The sequence below is a fragment of the Emydura macquarii genome, unplaced genomic scaffold (genome assembly GCF_026122565.2).
Source record: "Emydura macquarii macquarii isolate MOO-44397 ecotype Brisbane River unplaced genomic scaffold, CSIRO-AGI_Emac_v2 contig_1253, whole genome shotgun sequence".
In the NCBI taxonomy this organism is placed as follows: domain Eukaryota; kingdom Metazoa; phylum Chordata; order Testudines; family Chelidae; genus Emydura; species Emydura macquarii.
Window position 1 is genome coordinate 94,859,137 of NW_027131390.1, and position 15,215 is coordinate 94,874,351.

Consider the following 15,215-nt stretch of genomic DNA (forward strand, 5'->3'; position numbering starts at 1 on the left):
GGGTTACAACCAAAAGCGGGACAGGAACTACAGGAGAAGGCCTCCTCGACCTTCTTCCAGCCAAGGACCCGGATCTGCAAGGCAGTCCTCTGGTTCCAAAAAGAACTTTTGAGGGTGTGCCCGACGATGGCATACCAATTTGAAACTCAGATCCATCACCCCCATATTTTTCTGACTGGCTATCCCACTTCTACCATGCATGGGCCCAGATCATGTCAGATTGCTGAGTCCTATGCCTGGTAGAACTGGGATACTCCCTTTAATTCAGTTCCCTCCTTCCTTACCTCCCTGTTCTTCTTCAGGGTCCCTTCTCACGATCAATTTCTAATCGAAGAGGTACAGATGCCCCTAAAATTAGGAGTGGTGGAAGAGGTTCCTCAGGAGCTAAGGGGCAAGGTGTTTTACTTCTGCTACTTCCTAATCCTGAAAGCCAAAGGTTGTCTCAGACCCATCTTGGACCTATGAAACATCAACAGATTTGTGAAGAAGATGAGATTCTACATGGTCTCTTTGGTCTCCATTATTCCCTCCCTGGATCTGGGGGATTGGTATACCGCCCTCGACTTGAAGGACACGTACTTTCACATGTCTATCATCCCGAGTCACAGAAGGTTTCTCTGTTTCAGAGTCAACCAGATCCACTACGAGTTCACGGTTCTACCATTCGGCCTCTCTCCAGTCCCTCGCTTGTTTACCAAGTGCATGGCAGTTGTCACTACATTCCTGAGGAAGTGAAAGATATAAATCTATCCATACTTTGACAACTGGTTGGTCAAAGGACGCATGAAGGCACAGGTGGAAACAGATGTAAACTTGATAAGATCAACCTTCGACAAGTTGGGCCTCTTGATCAACGTGCAGAAGTCAATCCTCACTCCCACTCAGAGGATAGATTTTATAGGGGTAGTGCTAGACTTGGGCCAGGCCAGGGCATTCCTTCCAGAATCCCATTTCTGGACTATATGCTCCATCATAGAGGACATAAACATTACCCCACCTCTATGGCCTGAAATTACCTAAAGTTGCTGGGACACTTGGCAGCATACATTTATGTTATTCAGCATGCAAGACTACATCTCAAATCACTCCAAGTGTGGCTGGCCTCAGTGTATCATCCAACTTGAGAAAGTGAGAGTAGTCTCACTTCCCCCTTCTGTTACTGAGACCCTCCATTGGTTGCTCAATCCCTGGTCAGTTTGCGCAGCAGTCCCTTTTTCCACACCTTATCCCTTGCTGTCCCTAGTCACGGATGCCTCAACGATGGGCTAAAGAGTTCATCTAGGAGGACTCAAGACCCAAAGTCTCTGGTCCTAAGCAGAGCTTTCAGTTCACATCAGTGTAAGAGAGCTGAGAGTGGCACAGTTGGCTTGTGAGACCTTCCAAGCCCATCTGGAAGGCAAATGTATATTGGTCATGACAGACAATACTACAGCGATATCCTATATAAACAGACAGGGTGGAGCACGCTTCTCTTCCTGTGCCAGAAAGCTTCAGACTGTAGAACTTTTGCATAGCCCACTCAATACACCTTCAGGGGTCTCGGAACAAGTTGGTGGACCACCTCAGCAGGTCTTTCTTTAGCCACAAGTGGTCTATTCACTCGGATGTGGTGAACAGCATCTTCCAATGTTTGGGAATTCCCCACATAGACTTGTTTACGACAAAGCTCAACAGGAAGTGCCTACAATTCTGCTCCTTCTAGAATTACAGCCTGGGATCAATTGTGGACATTTTTCTCATCCCATGGGCTGGTCATCTGTTCTATGCATTCCTGCCTATCCCAGTCATTCACAAGGTACTGCTGAAGGTCACTAAAGAAGGTTCCTCTGTGATTCTGGTAGCTCCAGCCTGCCTGCACCAACACTGGTACATTACACTCCTCAACCTATCAGTGGACTTTCCAGTCAGTCTGCCTCTGGTTCCGGATCTGATTCCCAGGACCACGGCTGCCCTTGATGCCCCAACCTCGAGTCTCTCCACCTCACAGTGTGGAAGCTCCATAGCACCTGGAGCTAGCATCCTCGGAACCAATTAGACAAGTGCTTGGCTGCAGAAAACCTTCCACCAGGGCCACTTACCTAGTTCAGTGGAAGAGATTTTTTTGATCTGATCAATCCAAAAGGCAGCTGTGCCTGCGCTGTCATCAATACCTGTCATCGTGGACTATCTAGTACATCTAAAACAGCAAAGGCTGTCGGTGTTGACAATCAAGGTCTACCTGGCTGCAATCTCGGCTTCTCATATCTGGGTTGCAGGCCATTTGATCTTCGCTAACCCCATGTTTGGGCATTTCCACAAAGGTCTATACTGTCAAACGTGTCAGTCAGTTCCTCAATGGGACCTCAACCTTGTGTTATCAAAGCTACCAGGATCTCCATTTAAACCCCTACCTACATGCTCACTTCTATCTATCCTGGAAGGTAGCCTTTCTAGTGACCATAAATTCGGCCAGGGGAATTTCTGAACTCAAGGCCCTCACGTCTGATCCTCCTTACACAATTTTCTACAAGGACAAGGTCTAGCTGTGCCCTCACCCAACTTTCCTTCCAAAGGTAATTTCACAATTCCATACAAGCCAGGACATATTCCTCCTGGTTTTCTACCCAAAGCCACACGCAAACAGCTGAGAGCAGAAACTACGTTCTCTGGACATCAGGTGGGCTTTGGCTTTTTATATTGAAAGAACTAAACCATTTAGGAAAACAGCTCAGCTCTTTGTAGCAATAGCAGACAGGATGAAAGGCCTTCTGATATCATCCCAAAGAATCTCTTCATGGATCATATCCTGTATCTGGACATGTTATCACTTGGCAAAGATATCTGCCCTAGCACTGACAACTCATGTCCACAAGGGCACAGGCATCCTTGGCAGCATTCCTAGCTCAGATCCTGATTCAAGACATTTGTAGAGCCAAGATGTGGTCGTCTGCCCACTCTTACGCTGCACACTATACGAATACATTGCAAGCCAGAGATGATGCTGCATTTGGCAGAGCAGTGTTGCAGTCCACAGGTCATTGAACTCTGACCTGCTATCCTATGGATCTGCTTGGGAGTCACCTACTTGGAATTGACATGAGCAAGCCTTCGAAGAAGAAAAAATGGTTACTAACCTTCCGTAATTGTTCTTCGAGGTGTGTTGCTCATGTCCATTCCAAGACACACACCTCTGTCAGTCAGCCGGCAAGAAGGACCTGAAGAGGTGGGGGGATCGGCAGGGCCCTGTGTATGGTGCCATGAGGGCATGACTCTAGGGGGCACCTGTGCTGACCCTACAGATACCACTGGGGAAAAACCTTCTGATGACTGTGCACAAAGCGCATTTACAACTACTTGGAATGGACATGAGAAGCACATCTCGAAGAATAAAACTTTCAGAAGGTTAGTAACCATTTTTTTTAATATTGGTTCTCATTGATTTCACAGATATTAATCTCTAGTTTCTAAAATAAAATATATTTGGTGTGAGGAGGAAAGAGAAGATGACATTTTGTATGAGTTGAACTTTAAAAGTTTATTGAAATGTATTAACATTCATATTTAACAATGGGAATAATATGCTGAATAATATGTGATTTTCAACCATCATGTAATTTAAATATTTTTAATATTGATGTTTAAACTTAAACGTTACAGTTTTCAGGTTTTTAATTGTTTAAAATTATCTGTTAATATTTCAGCCAGGGTAGTGTTATGGAACAGCCTTTCTTTCAGAACTAACTACTGGATTATTATAACCAAAATACATTTTAGGATATTTTCTGTTTCAAATATAAAATAATATTATTGCCTAATATTTATCTTATTTACTTAACTATTTTTATCGAAGCAAAGTAAAAATGATCACTTTCCTATTTCTTTAACTATAGTTAAAAAGAATAAAAATCAAATCAACGATCTCTCTACCCCAAATGAAGGAGAAAATGCATCACAGGACTCTAGAAAAATCAACGATACAGCAGTATGTAACACAGACAATATGAAAGAAGACTTAGTACTAACAGTGACTGAACCATCTGATGAGATTGGGGGAGAGGTAGCTAATGCTACTGAAAATGAATCTGAAGACTGTGAGCAAAAGCATCAAGAAGGTAAACTGGGATGCAGAATCATTTTTAGCAAAATGTTGGAAACCACATACTTGAGACACAGATAAGATGACATATGTACAATGACCACTGGGCTTCTGTTTTTCACCATAGGACAGCCAGATGAATTGTCAGGTGGTCTGAACCCAACACTTTCATCCATCTGTGACAGAACCACAGATACACATAGTATTGTTCACAGTTTGCTTTTGGGTCATGCGACAAGTCTAGCCTATGAACAGCTGCCAATTAGCAGATTGTTAATCCATGTACAGTGTGTCATTTTATTGAACTTCGTGGCTGTAGATACTAGTCTGAGGCAATATTGTACATAATATAGATAAAATGTAATGTTTCATGAGAAACAAGTATGGGGGGAAACTATACAAAGGTTCTTTTAATTTCCTTCCTTTTTTCTTTAATTTTCTCCTCCTGTCTTTCCTACAAGTTTCTTCTACTTTGTTTCTTTATTTGTGGGTGGTAGGATGCAGTGAATTTTCAGTGTGTCTCATTCATTGGCCTGCTAGTACAGGTTTTTGTGGTCATATCAAGCTATTATCCAGGGCAGAGATTAGATACAGAATCTCTGAGATATGCAGAATGCCTGGTATTCACGTTCATTCTTATGGATATGATTTTGTTACTGTAAAATTATGCATGATCCATGGCAGAGCCATGGTAAAAAATAGATTTCACACTATGGTCACAGCAACCCTCCTGCTGCCATGTAGTAATAGTTTGTTAGTTCACTTTGATCTAGTCCTCTTTGAAACGGGATTAGATCAAAGTAAACTGATCAAAACAAACTGTTAACGCGCAGCAGCAGGGTCCAAATAAATGGTAAAGTTCACAGCTCCATGGCAGTAATGACCTTTCATAGTTCGAGTTGAAATAAATGACAAAATTCACAGGTTCCAGGAAAGTGACCACCATGACAGAACCATATCCTTATTCATTCTCATCCAGTTTGTTCAGCAACACCTAGAATACAGCTCACTTTGGAAAACTTAAAAAAAAGATGCTTCAGAGTATTCATGTAACAACTATAACACCTTCTTGTAAGCATATTGTTAAAGGGCGCTCTACTGATTACTGGGTGGCTTGGCCTTCTGGCGACTCTGGGGATTAGCTCCCCCTGGTTCAGCGCCTCCTTTCTGGACTTCCACTGTGCAACCTCTACTCCTGCTTACGGAGTCATAGTATGGCTGCTTCCTGATTTGGCCCTCCAGCCAGGTCATGCTGTCATTTCCCCTTCTGGGGGAGTCTTTCCAGGTCTATCTGCACAAGCGGCATCAGGCAGTCCTCACACCCACTGCCCTGTGTCACTCCCACAGTGAATCAGGCAGTCGTCTTGTTCACTGCTCCCAGCAATGCCACTCTGCAGTAGATGGCAGGGGAGCCCAGGCCTGCCCTCTACTCTGCGCCCCAGTCCAGTGCCCTATACCAAGCAAGTAAGGTCTGGATCTTCACCAACCCTACTGCTGTCTTTTCTGGATTACTTCAAGTGTACAGTGGTTTGAATTAAGTAAGGATGGCAGTATGGTGTGTTGCTGTGATACTTTAAATACAGATTTGTAATGAAATATTATTTAGATAAGAATAGCATTCAGATGCTCCAATCAGAATCAAGGCCCTCTTGGGATATGTCTGATATAAACATATACAAAAACACTGTCCCTGCACCCAAGATCCTTATAATGTAAGGATAAAAAATACAATATTAGAAGGATGTCACATGCTAGAACAGACAGAACTGGTACAAAACAGATGTAATAGCTTGTGTATATTATACCATTAGAAACATCATTTGAGAAAGGTTTATGATATTATGAAAGGATATTGCTTAAGTTGTTAAAACCCTATCTAAGTTTTAATTCCAAGTTCCAAATTAAATATCAAAAATTTTTGTAGCTTCTCCCAAGAACTCCATTTTAGAAGCGAAGCGAACCCTAATATGCATTGAAAGAGCAATGTAATCTTACGACTTTTAGATCTAGTTAACCTGTTTCTGTGGCTGGTTTGCTCATTTTCCATTTTTGCTCCAGGAAATGAAGAGTAGATGTTTTCTGGAAAAATCTTGGTATTTTTTTTTTTATAGGACACATAGATAATTCAGATTCTTTTCCAGTGTATGATGGGCTGAAGTTCTGTGCAAGTAGGAATACTGATAGAATTCACCTTTATACAAAGGTAAGCATTACAATGCACTCAATTTATACAGGTTTCACATATCAGTATGCTTATTATAGGACAACATTCTACTTCGTAATAATGAAAGGTTTACAACACATGTATTTATATTTTAATTTCTATCTTAGTACCAAAGCTTTCTTTTTTAGTAACTGAGATTTACAAAAATTAGGCAATTTATTTTCTAGTTCTTTTCTGCCATGGAATTAATAATAGTTCACTAGACAGCTAATTTTTCTCCTAACTTACAAACAAATAAAAATGTTTTCTCAATAGATATATATTAGGAGTCCGATTAATTGGGTTATCTTTTGAGGTACAAATGTTACTGGTTTATGAGGTTTCTTTGCTTTAAAATAGGAGTTTCATAACACTGAGATATTAAGGTGGTAGAATTTTTCTTTTCTTGTTTGTAAAAACCTTGCTGTGGCACTCCGTACCTAAAAGTAGCACCCTAGAATCCCGATGTTTTCCACTGTCATATAATTATGATATGTTTTCTGCAAGGTATGCCTTGTAAGGTATCATTTTAAAAGTGTTGATCTGTTGAACATTAATATCCTGTTGGATTGGATGTGCTATCTTGGGTGTGAAGTTATGAAGTATTGCTATAGGTATTACTGAAATATATTGTGAGGTTGGGAGACGCCCACAGCCAATCTTTCAATTGCAACAAGGACCAGCCAGACAGTGCTGATGGCCCATTAAAAGGAATCCACTCTCCCAAGGTCCATCCCTGAGACTTCTTAGAGAAGGCACATAGGCAATGGAGACTGCCTGTCAATGGGGGCTGCCTAACCCCCACGTCACAGCAAGGATCTTTCCAGCAAGCTGAAAGAAACTACAGAAGAAGGGAAGTGACATCATCACTTGGCCTCTCCCCCTCCCCCCCGAAACTCAACACCTAGAGGAAGGTCTGGAGGACAAAGAGTTTGAACTGGGGGAAGGTGGCCCCAGGCTGGGAAAGAGTCAGACAAGTAGAGCCCTGTAAGGATACAAAAATTTGGATCTGCATCCTCCAGACGCAATTGACATCCGACCAGCCATCCGCAGTCTTTGTCTTCTAGGTCTTCTGCACCCTCAAGCACCTGTAGCATTGGACCTCCCAATCAGCTGTTTGGAGGCCAGCTCTGCTGCAGCCGCCACTGCAGATCAGTTGTTTGGGGGCCAGCCCCTCCAGGCAAATGCCAAACAGCTGATCAGCGGCAGGCAGGGGGAGCCCCACCCAAACAGCTGTGCGGCAGCAGGCAGGGGGAGCCCCCTTTTCAATTGTCATTTGGGGATTTGCTGTCACTGTTTCATTCCATTTCTCTGCTGCTTTTGGGAGGGAGACATCTTCAGTCTAATGGATTGTTTCATACAAACCTATCAATCTTCAAACTAGCTGTTGTGTTTCAGAAGCAACTGAAATGTGGAACCACCTGGATTCTGTCTCATGTCCCACCATAACTGAAAGTTTTCTATTCTACGAATTAAATAAATTACTTGCTTAAATGAACTGGAAAAACAAATTCCTTGATATGACCCACATGGGTCTACAGCAGGGTTTGAACCAAAAACTTTTACATCCTCACCACAAACCTCTACTACTTGAGCTAAAGAAATGAGTGTTATCCTCTGTTTGGAGCTGCCACTAAAAGCAACACACACTTGGCCCCTGGGTCATTCATATTCAAAATCTGGGTTCTAGTATGAGTTCTGCCAGAAGTGACCTTCTGCAAGTGAACCTCTCAGTTGTTTTATTTGTAAAATGGGGATAATACTTGCCTCCCTCCTAGAGTGAATGGTATGAGGCCGTACTCAGTTTGAAATACACAGAGTATAAACAGCAATCAATAAAAGAGGTAAGATTAGAGATCATTGTCTGCTGGTTCCCAGATTAGTGGACCTCTCCTAAGTGTATTTGGAGTGGTGGTGGTTCTTCGAGTGCTTGCTCATGTCCATTCCCAATTAGTTGTGTGTGTGCCACATGCACCGGTGCCGGTAATTTTTCCCTTAGTGGTAACTGTAGGGCCAGCTGTAGCGCCCCATGCAGTGGCATGCATATGTGCCCACATATAGGTACTGCCGCCCCAGCCCCCTCAGTTCCTTCTTACCGACCGTGACATTTCTGGAAAGTCTCTTGCTCTCGCAAGTCTTTTCAATCCTAGCGATTTTCTCTGTTTATAAGTGTACATAGTTGATTGTTAATTTTAGTTAGTAGTAGAACTTATTGTAGATAGCAGCTCAGGTACGGGGCATGCCCCATTCCCTGGGTTTTAAACCCTGTGCTTTGTGTAGGAAGCCTGTGCCAAAGAACAACCACATCAGAGCTGCCTGAAGTTCCTCAGGGAGACAGATTCACATCCATGAGAGGTGTAAAATTTGCAAAAGCTTTCGCCCACGGACTAAAAGGGACCATGACATTCGGCTGAAGGCCATTCTAATGGATTCGGCACTCAGACCAGTGTCGGAGCCTGGCTGCTTGGACTCAGCACTGAGCACTGCACTGTCAGCACGCAGCACTCCTCTGGCACCTTCTTCTCATCACCGATCGCTATCTCTGGTGCCGAAGAAGAGGCTGAAAAAGACGCACCAAGCAAGGGCGCTCGCAAGCTGAAAGAAAGAATAGTGCAGGAGACCAGGCAAGACCCTCATTGGGCTGCCAATCCCCACAACCCCTGAAGGGCCCCTTGCTATTGCAAGCTTTGAGCCCTGTACTAGGCCCGCCACAGACTCCAGGTAGCGGTAAAGGGCCACATCACCTGGCAATGCCATCGACTCTGGAGGCCTTTTAGGCAACGAAAGCCCTCCTGGTGATGCCTGTACCGCCGACGCCTAGGGAGGGCAGATCTCCTCACCGGGGCTCAGCACCAAAGTCAGGAGGCAGTCTATTGACGGGCAAAGCAGCACTGAGATCTGCATGGCAGTCCCCATCTCCCAGACGCCATTCACCAGTGTGTAGACAATCCCGGACCCAAGGTCCTGCTCTCTGGAGCAGTGCAGTGAAAGGTCAGGCTCCCACCATCGGTCTCTGGATCTCTGGCACCGGTCAGCAGAGCAAAAGTACCAGCCCTCAGAGTTCCACTAGTCTCCAGACTCCCAGTATGGGTCCCACGAACCTCAACCCCGCTCTCCCAGTCCTTATAAAAAATGTAAGGACAAGAGCCAGTCCCAGGACGCCCAACGCTCAGGCTCTCTGCGCTGATCCCTGATGCCAAGACACTGGCACACTTATTATGGTGCTGAGAGATATTCGGAGTCAGCACCACCCTGGTCTTCGGACAGCAGCTCCTTGATTCAGAGGGAGAGGACGTGGTCTGACAGATGGGAGTCCTCAGCCTCAGCACCTGGCTTCCCTACAGTTCCAACTATGGGGGCATGGCCTCAAGGACAGTAGCCCGGACCGTGGCAATACTGGAATCCATGGAGGTTTCCCCCGGGAGTCCCACAAGCCTATTCAGTAGCAGGAACTTTGGTACCAAGATCTTCAGTCTTCCAGAGCACGACACTGCATTTAGATGTGGAGTCAGACCAGGAGAGGTCACTCTCCTCAAGCCCAGGAGTTGCTACCCCAGCCAGGGAAGAGGATCCTAATCCACAACAGCTACCATCCTCTTCCTCATCGTAACCAAACAAGGTAGTAGCAGGACTCTCCACAGCGGTCCCACTGGATGATTTGGGATCTGTTAAAAAGACTAACCTACACCTCAGAATAGAGGAACTGAATGAGCCTGCAGATGAGCTCTTTCGGATCCTGGCGTCAGCAACTCCTTCCAGAGTGGCCCTTCGTGTGCACAAAGGCGTGGTAAAACTCACCAAGGAGCTGTGGCAGACTCCAGACCCCTTGACCCCCCCAACCCCCACATCAAAAAGGGCAGAAAGTATTACGTTGCAGCTAAAGAGTTTGAATACCTGTACATCCACCCTTCCCCAGGATCACTGGTAGTCACAGCTGCCAACAAGAGGGACAGGCAGGACCAAGTGAGCTCCATGCCGAAAAATAAACAGGCAAAAAAGTTGGACTTGTTTGGGCACAAATTTATTCTACTACAAGCCTACAACTGCATGTATCTAACCAACAAACGCTGTCTCGCAGGCACCATTTTAATATCTGGCAGTCCCTGGAAAGTTCGTGGACTCCCTAACGCAGCCTCCAGGCAGGAATTGGAGGCCATCCTGGAAGAGGGGAGGACAGTAGTCCAGGCATCACTGCAAACAGTTTCTGATGCAGCAGATGCTGCAGCCAGGACCATGGTGTCTGCAGCGTCAATGAGAAGGGCTTCGTGGTTGCAGTCTTCAGGCCTTTTGTCAGAGGTCCAGCAATCTATCCAGGACCTTACCTTTGACAGTACAGCCCTCTTTGCTGAATAGACGGACTCTAGACTGCATGGCATGAAGGACTCGAGGGTGACTCTGCATTCCCTTGACCTGTACACACTGTCATCAGCCAGGAGGCATTTTAGGCCCCAGTAGCTGCAGTGATTGGAGGTCAATCCCATGGTGAGCCCTACAGGAAAAGGAATAGGGGTTTTAAGAGGCACCAGGGCCACTTGTTAGCTGCTGCCTCCCAGCCATGCTCAAGCCACCGCCATCAAGGTGGAAAACAAAACTTTTGACGGCGCGCCGGAAGGTGACCTACCAGTTTTAACCCGAGATCCAGCCTCCCTGTTGTTTTTCTTCTCGCTTTAGCCCTTTTCCTCCCGGACTGGGCTGCCATAACGTCAGACCACTGGTGCTCAGCACAGTAACTGCTGGATACATCCTCTAATTCTCCTCGCTCCCACCTTCCTACCTCCTTCTCTATCGCTCTTCAGGGACTTCTCTCATGAGCATCTTCTCATGCAGGAGGTGCAAGCACTCTTAAAAGTGGGTACAGTGGAAGAGGTCCCCCAAGAACTAAGGGGAAGAGGATTTTACTCCCACTACTTTCTAATTCTGAAAGCAAAGGGAGGGCTGAGGCCTATCTTAGACTTAAGAAACCTCAACAATACCTCAAGAGGTTGAAGTTCCGCATGGTCTCCTTAGTTACCATTATTCCTTTGCTAGATGCAAGCAATTGGTATACCACCCTTGACTTAAAAGATGCCTATTTTCACATCTCAATCTTCCCAGGACACAGGAGGTTCCTACAGTTCACGGTAGGATCACACCACTATTAGTTCATGGTGCTCCCCTTTGGCCTTTCCACTGAACCATGAGTGTTTACCAAGTGCATGGCGGTAGTTGTGGTCCACCTCCAGTGGAGAGGAGTGCAGATCTTTCCTTACATAGACGATTGGCTCATCAAGGGCAGGTCGAAGACTCAAGTCCAGGACAGCAATGCAATCTTCCAAACCACCTGCCAATCTCTAGGCCTACTGATAAACAAGCAGAAATCAACGCTCATCCCTGGACTCTACCAGGAACAGGGCACTCCTACCAGAGGGAAGGTTTCTGGCAATGTTAGAAATTATAGCTCGAATTTCAGCCCACCCTCTCATCATAGCAATGGTATGCTTCTGGGCCACATGGCAGCCTGCACTTATGTGGTGCAACATTCCAGAATACACCTCAGGCCCCTGCAAATGTGGCTGGCATCAATGTAGTCCCTGGCCAAGCATCACCTGGACAGAGTACTCATGATCCCTCTATGGATGCTTACATCCCTGGTGTAGTGGACAAGACTGCAACAAGTGCTCACAGGACTGAGGCCCCACAACTGTGACACTATCACTAGTCTTGGATGCCTCGGACCTAAGATGGGGAGTCCAGGGTGTCTGGACTGCAAAGGAACTGGCATTACACATCAACGTCAGGGAACTCAGGGCGATTCATCTGGTCTGCATGGTATTCCTACCGCAACTCTTAAAGAAGGTAGTGCAGGTACTCATGGACAACAAGGCCTTGGTGTACTATATCAACAGGCAGAGTGGGGCCTGGTCCCCAGCCCTGTGTCGGGAGGTCATATGTCTGTGGGACTTCTGTGTGAGTCACAACATCCACCTGGAGGCAGTGCATGTCCCAGGGATCAGCAACACTTTAGCGGACAGCCTCAGCAGATCCTTTTGCTCTCACCATGAGAAAGCACATCTTCCAGAAGTGGGGCAATCCCTGGGTGGATCTCTTCGCCACCAGAGAGAACAGGAAATGCAATCAATTCTGCTCTTGACAAGGGCTAGGCGATGGTGACAGCTCACTGACTGATGCCTTTTTTCCTACCTTGATCAGAGTCTCATTTACGTCTTCCCGTCAATACCAATGATCTACAAGGTCCTCGGAAAGGTGAAGAAGGACAGAGCACAGGTCATTCTGGTGGTCCCAGCTTGGCCCTGGGATACTGCTCGACCTATCGGTGACCTACCCAGGGACACTCCCGTCATGGCTGGATCTCCTGTCCCAGGTTCAGGGTCACCTGCTTCACTCAGACCTGGCCTCCCTGCATCTGACAGCATGGATGCTCCATGGCTGAGCTGGGAGGAGCGTGCCTGCTCAGCCCAAGTCCAACGGATTCTACTAGAGACTAGAAATCTGTCCACCAGAACCTCTTACCAGGCCAAGTGGAGACGCTTTACCTACTGGGCAACTGATCATGGTGCCTCCCCGATGGAGACCTGGGTTCAAATGATCTACCTGCTCCATTTGAAACAGGAAGGATTGGCCTTCTTATATATTCAGATGCACATAGCAACCATATCAGCTTTTCACCCTTCTGTTGATGGCAAAACAATCTCGCACAAGATGACTGCCAGATTCCTCAAAGGCCTAGAAAGGCTCTTCCCACCGATACAAGTCCCAGCTCCACAATGGGATCTGAATCTGGTTCTCTCCAGGCTCATATATGTGCGCTACTGCAGGGGGCACTAGAACCAGCCCTACAGGTACCACTAGGGGAAAAATTTCCGGCTCCTGTTCCCTCATGCACCTATCCTGGAAGATCACATTCCTAATGGCCATTACATCAACGAGGCAAGTCTCAGAGATTTAGGGCATTGACCTCGGAGCCTCCCTATACTATCTTCTATAAGGACAAGGTTCAGCTGTGCCCACATCCAGCCTTTTTACCGAAGGTGATCTCAACCAGTTTCATCTCAACCAGGATATCTTCCTGCCAGTCTTCTGTCCAAAGCCTCAAAGTTCAGAGAGACATCTGCACACCCTCGACATTAGGAGAGCCCTAGCTTTCTACATCAAGAGAACCAAACCCTTCCATCATTCCACGCAGCTCTTCATTGCTTTTGCCACTGGATGAAAGGACTCCCAGTGTCATCACAGCAAATCTCAAAGTTGATCACAGCCTGTATTTGAGCTTATTATGAGCAGGCAGGGGTTGTGCCTCCAGCATCCTTAACGGCCCACTCAGCAAGAGCCCAGGCATCCTCAGTGGCCTTCCAGGCAAATGTCCCAATACAGGACATCTGCAGAGCTGCTACCTGGTCATCAGTACATACCTTCATGTCCCACTGTGCCATAATGCAGCAAGCTCAGAATGGTGCTACAAGCATCACATCCATGAACTCCTGCCCGCCTCCAGGGATACTGTTGGTAAGTCACCTAATTGGGAATGGACATGAGCAAGCACTCGAAGAAAAAGGAACGGTTACTTACCTCGTAACTGTTGTTCTTTGAGATGTGTTGCTCATGTCCATTCCATACCCACCCTCCTTCCCTTCAATCAGAGTTCCAGCAAGAAGGACCTGAGAAGAAGGGGGGCCAGCAGCGCCTATATGCAGGCATACATGTGTGCCGCTGCAGGGGGCGCTAGATCTGGCCCTACAGGTACCACTAGGGGAAAAATTTCCGGCACTGGTGCATGTGGCGTGCACACATCTAATTGGGAATGGACATGAGCAACACATCTCAAAGAACAACAGTTATGAGGTAAGTAACTGTTCTTTCTCAACCTGTGGGCTGCTTGAGGCCCAATCAGCTGACAGCTGCAGCCCATGTGCCATCCTCAGGGCTATACAGGTAGTATATATATTATGTGGATGCGGCCCACATAACACAGAGCAGCACATGCGGCCCACAACATAAATAGGTTGAGAACCACAGATCTGGAGAGTGAGTCTCTCTCTTGTGTACTGTGACATACTTTAGAGGTCAGCCTTCATTTTTCACCAGCAGAGCTCTTTTTCTGATCTGTCAATCATGAATAAGGCTTTGGCCCACATGGACTCTATATGGCAGTTCACTTGTTGACAATCAGCTGAGAGAGAACTTGTTCAGAACACAGAGGAAGCACTGAGTATGCTTCACCACAGCATATCCCATCACCTGATTTAAAGTGAAATAGTCATTTTCTCCACTTTGAAGGAATAATTCTATAGTCATCCCCTGTACTATGCAATAGAGTTGAATTAATAACGCTGTGTGTTATTTAATTTCATTCAGTTGATGCTTCAGATCTGTACAAAGGTGATATATATAGGTGAAGATGATGCAAATATCTTTAGAAGTAAACTTGCCATCCTCTTTAGTTGCAGTATAGTACTATGAATCGGATTTCTTGAATTGGTAGTCTTACTGTGGTTTTATATCCACTGTGCAATACTTTTTGAATTTCTTGCAATATTAGGAGACCAGATTGTTTGGGTAGCCATTCAAAAATATTAGTAACTTCTATATTGTACTACATTACAACTATAAACAAAAATAAAGGACTTGGATTCCTTCAGGATTTAATGGATTTAATGAAATTGTCTGTATTGCATCTTCCAGGATGGAGAATCGCTGAACTGTAATTTTATTCCATTGGATATAAAATTGGATAATTGGGAGGATTTACCAGAGATTTTTCAGCAAAAACAAAATCGTTCACTGGTAAGAACAGTCTTTCAAATTTTTTTATGAAAATAATGTAATGTGTAACTTGGACCTCTTTAATTTTTATAAATGGAGAATATTTTGTTACCCTGCTTCAAGTTTTAGTTGCTGATTACATTTTCATCAGTGCAGCCAGATTTTATAAATGTTGAT

At 45.5% G+C, this 15,215-nt stretch overlaps 1 protein-coding gene across 2 annotated transcripts in view; it reads left to right on the forward strand.

The window, feature by feature from the left end:
- The window catches only part of ZRANB3 (zinc finger RANBP2-type containing 3), a 117,592-nt gene that overhangs the window by 83,995 nt on the left and 18,382 nt on the right, over positions 1–15,215 (forward strand). For both annotated transcript variants that reach the window (XM_067549527.1, XM_067549528.1), the window contains exons 14-16: positions 3,870–4,091; positions 6,187–6,278; positions 14,958–15,059. In XM_067549527.1, the coding sequence (XP_067405628.1) occupies positions 3,870–4,091; positions 6,187–6,278; positions 14,958–15,059 (416 nt within the window). The remainder of the gene's footprint in view (positions 1–3,869; positions 4,092–6,186; positions 6,279–14,957; positions 15,060–15,215) is intronic.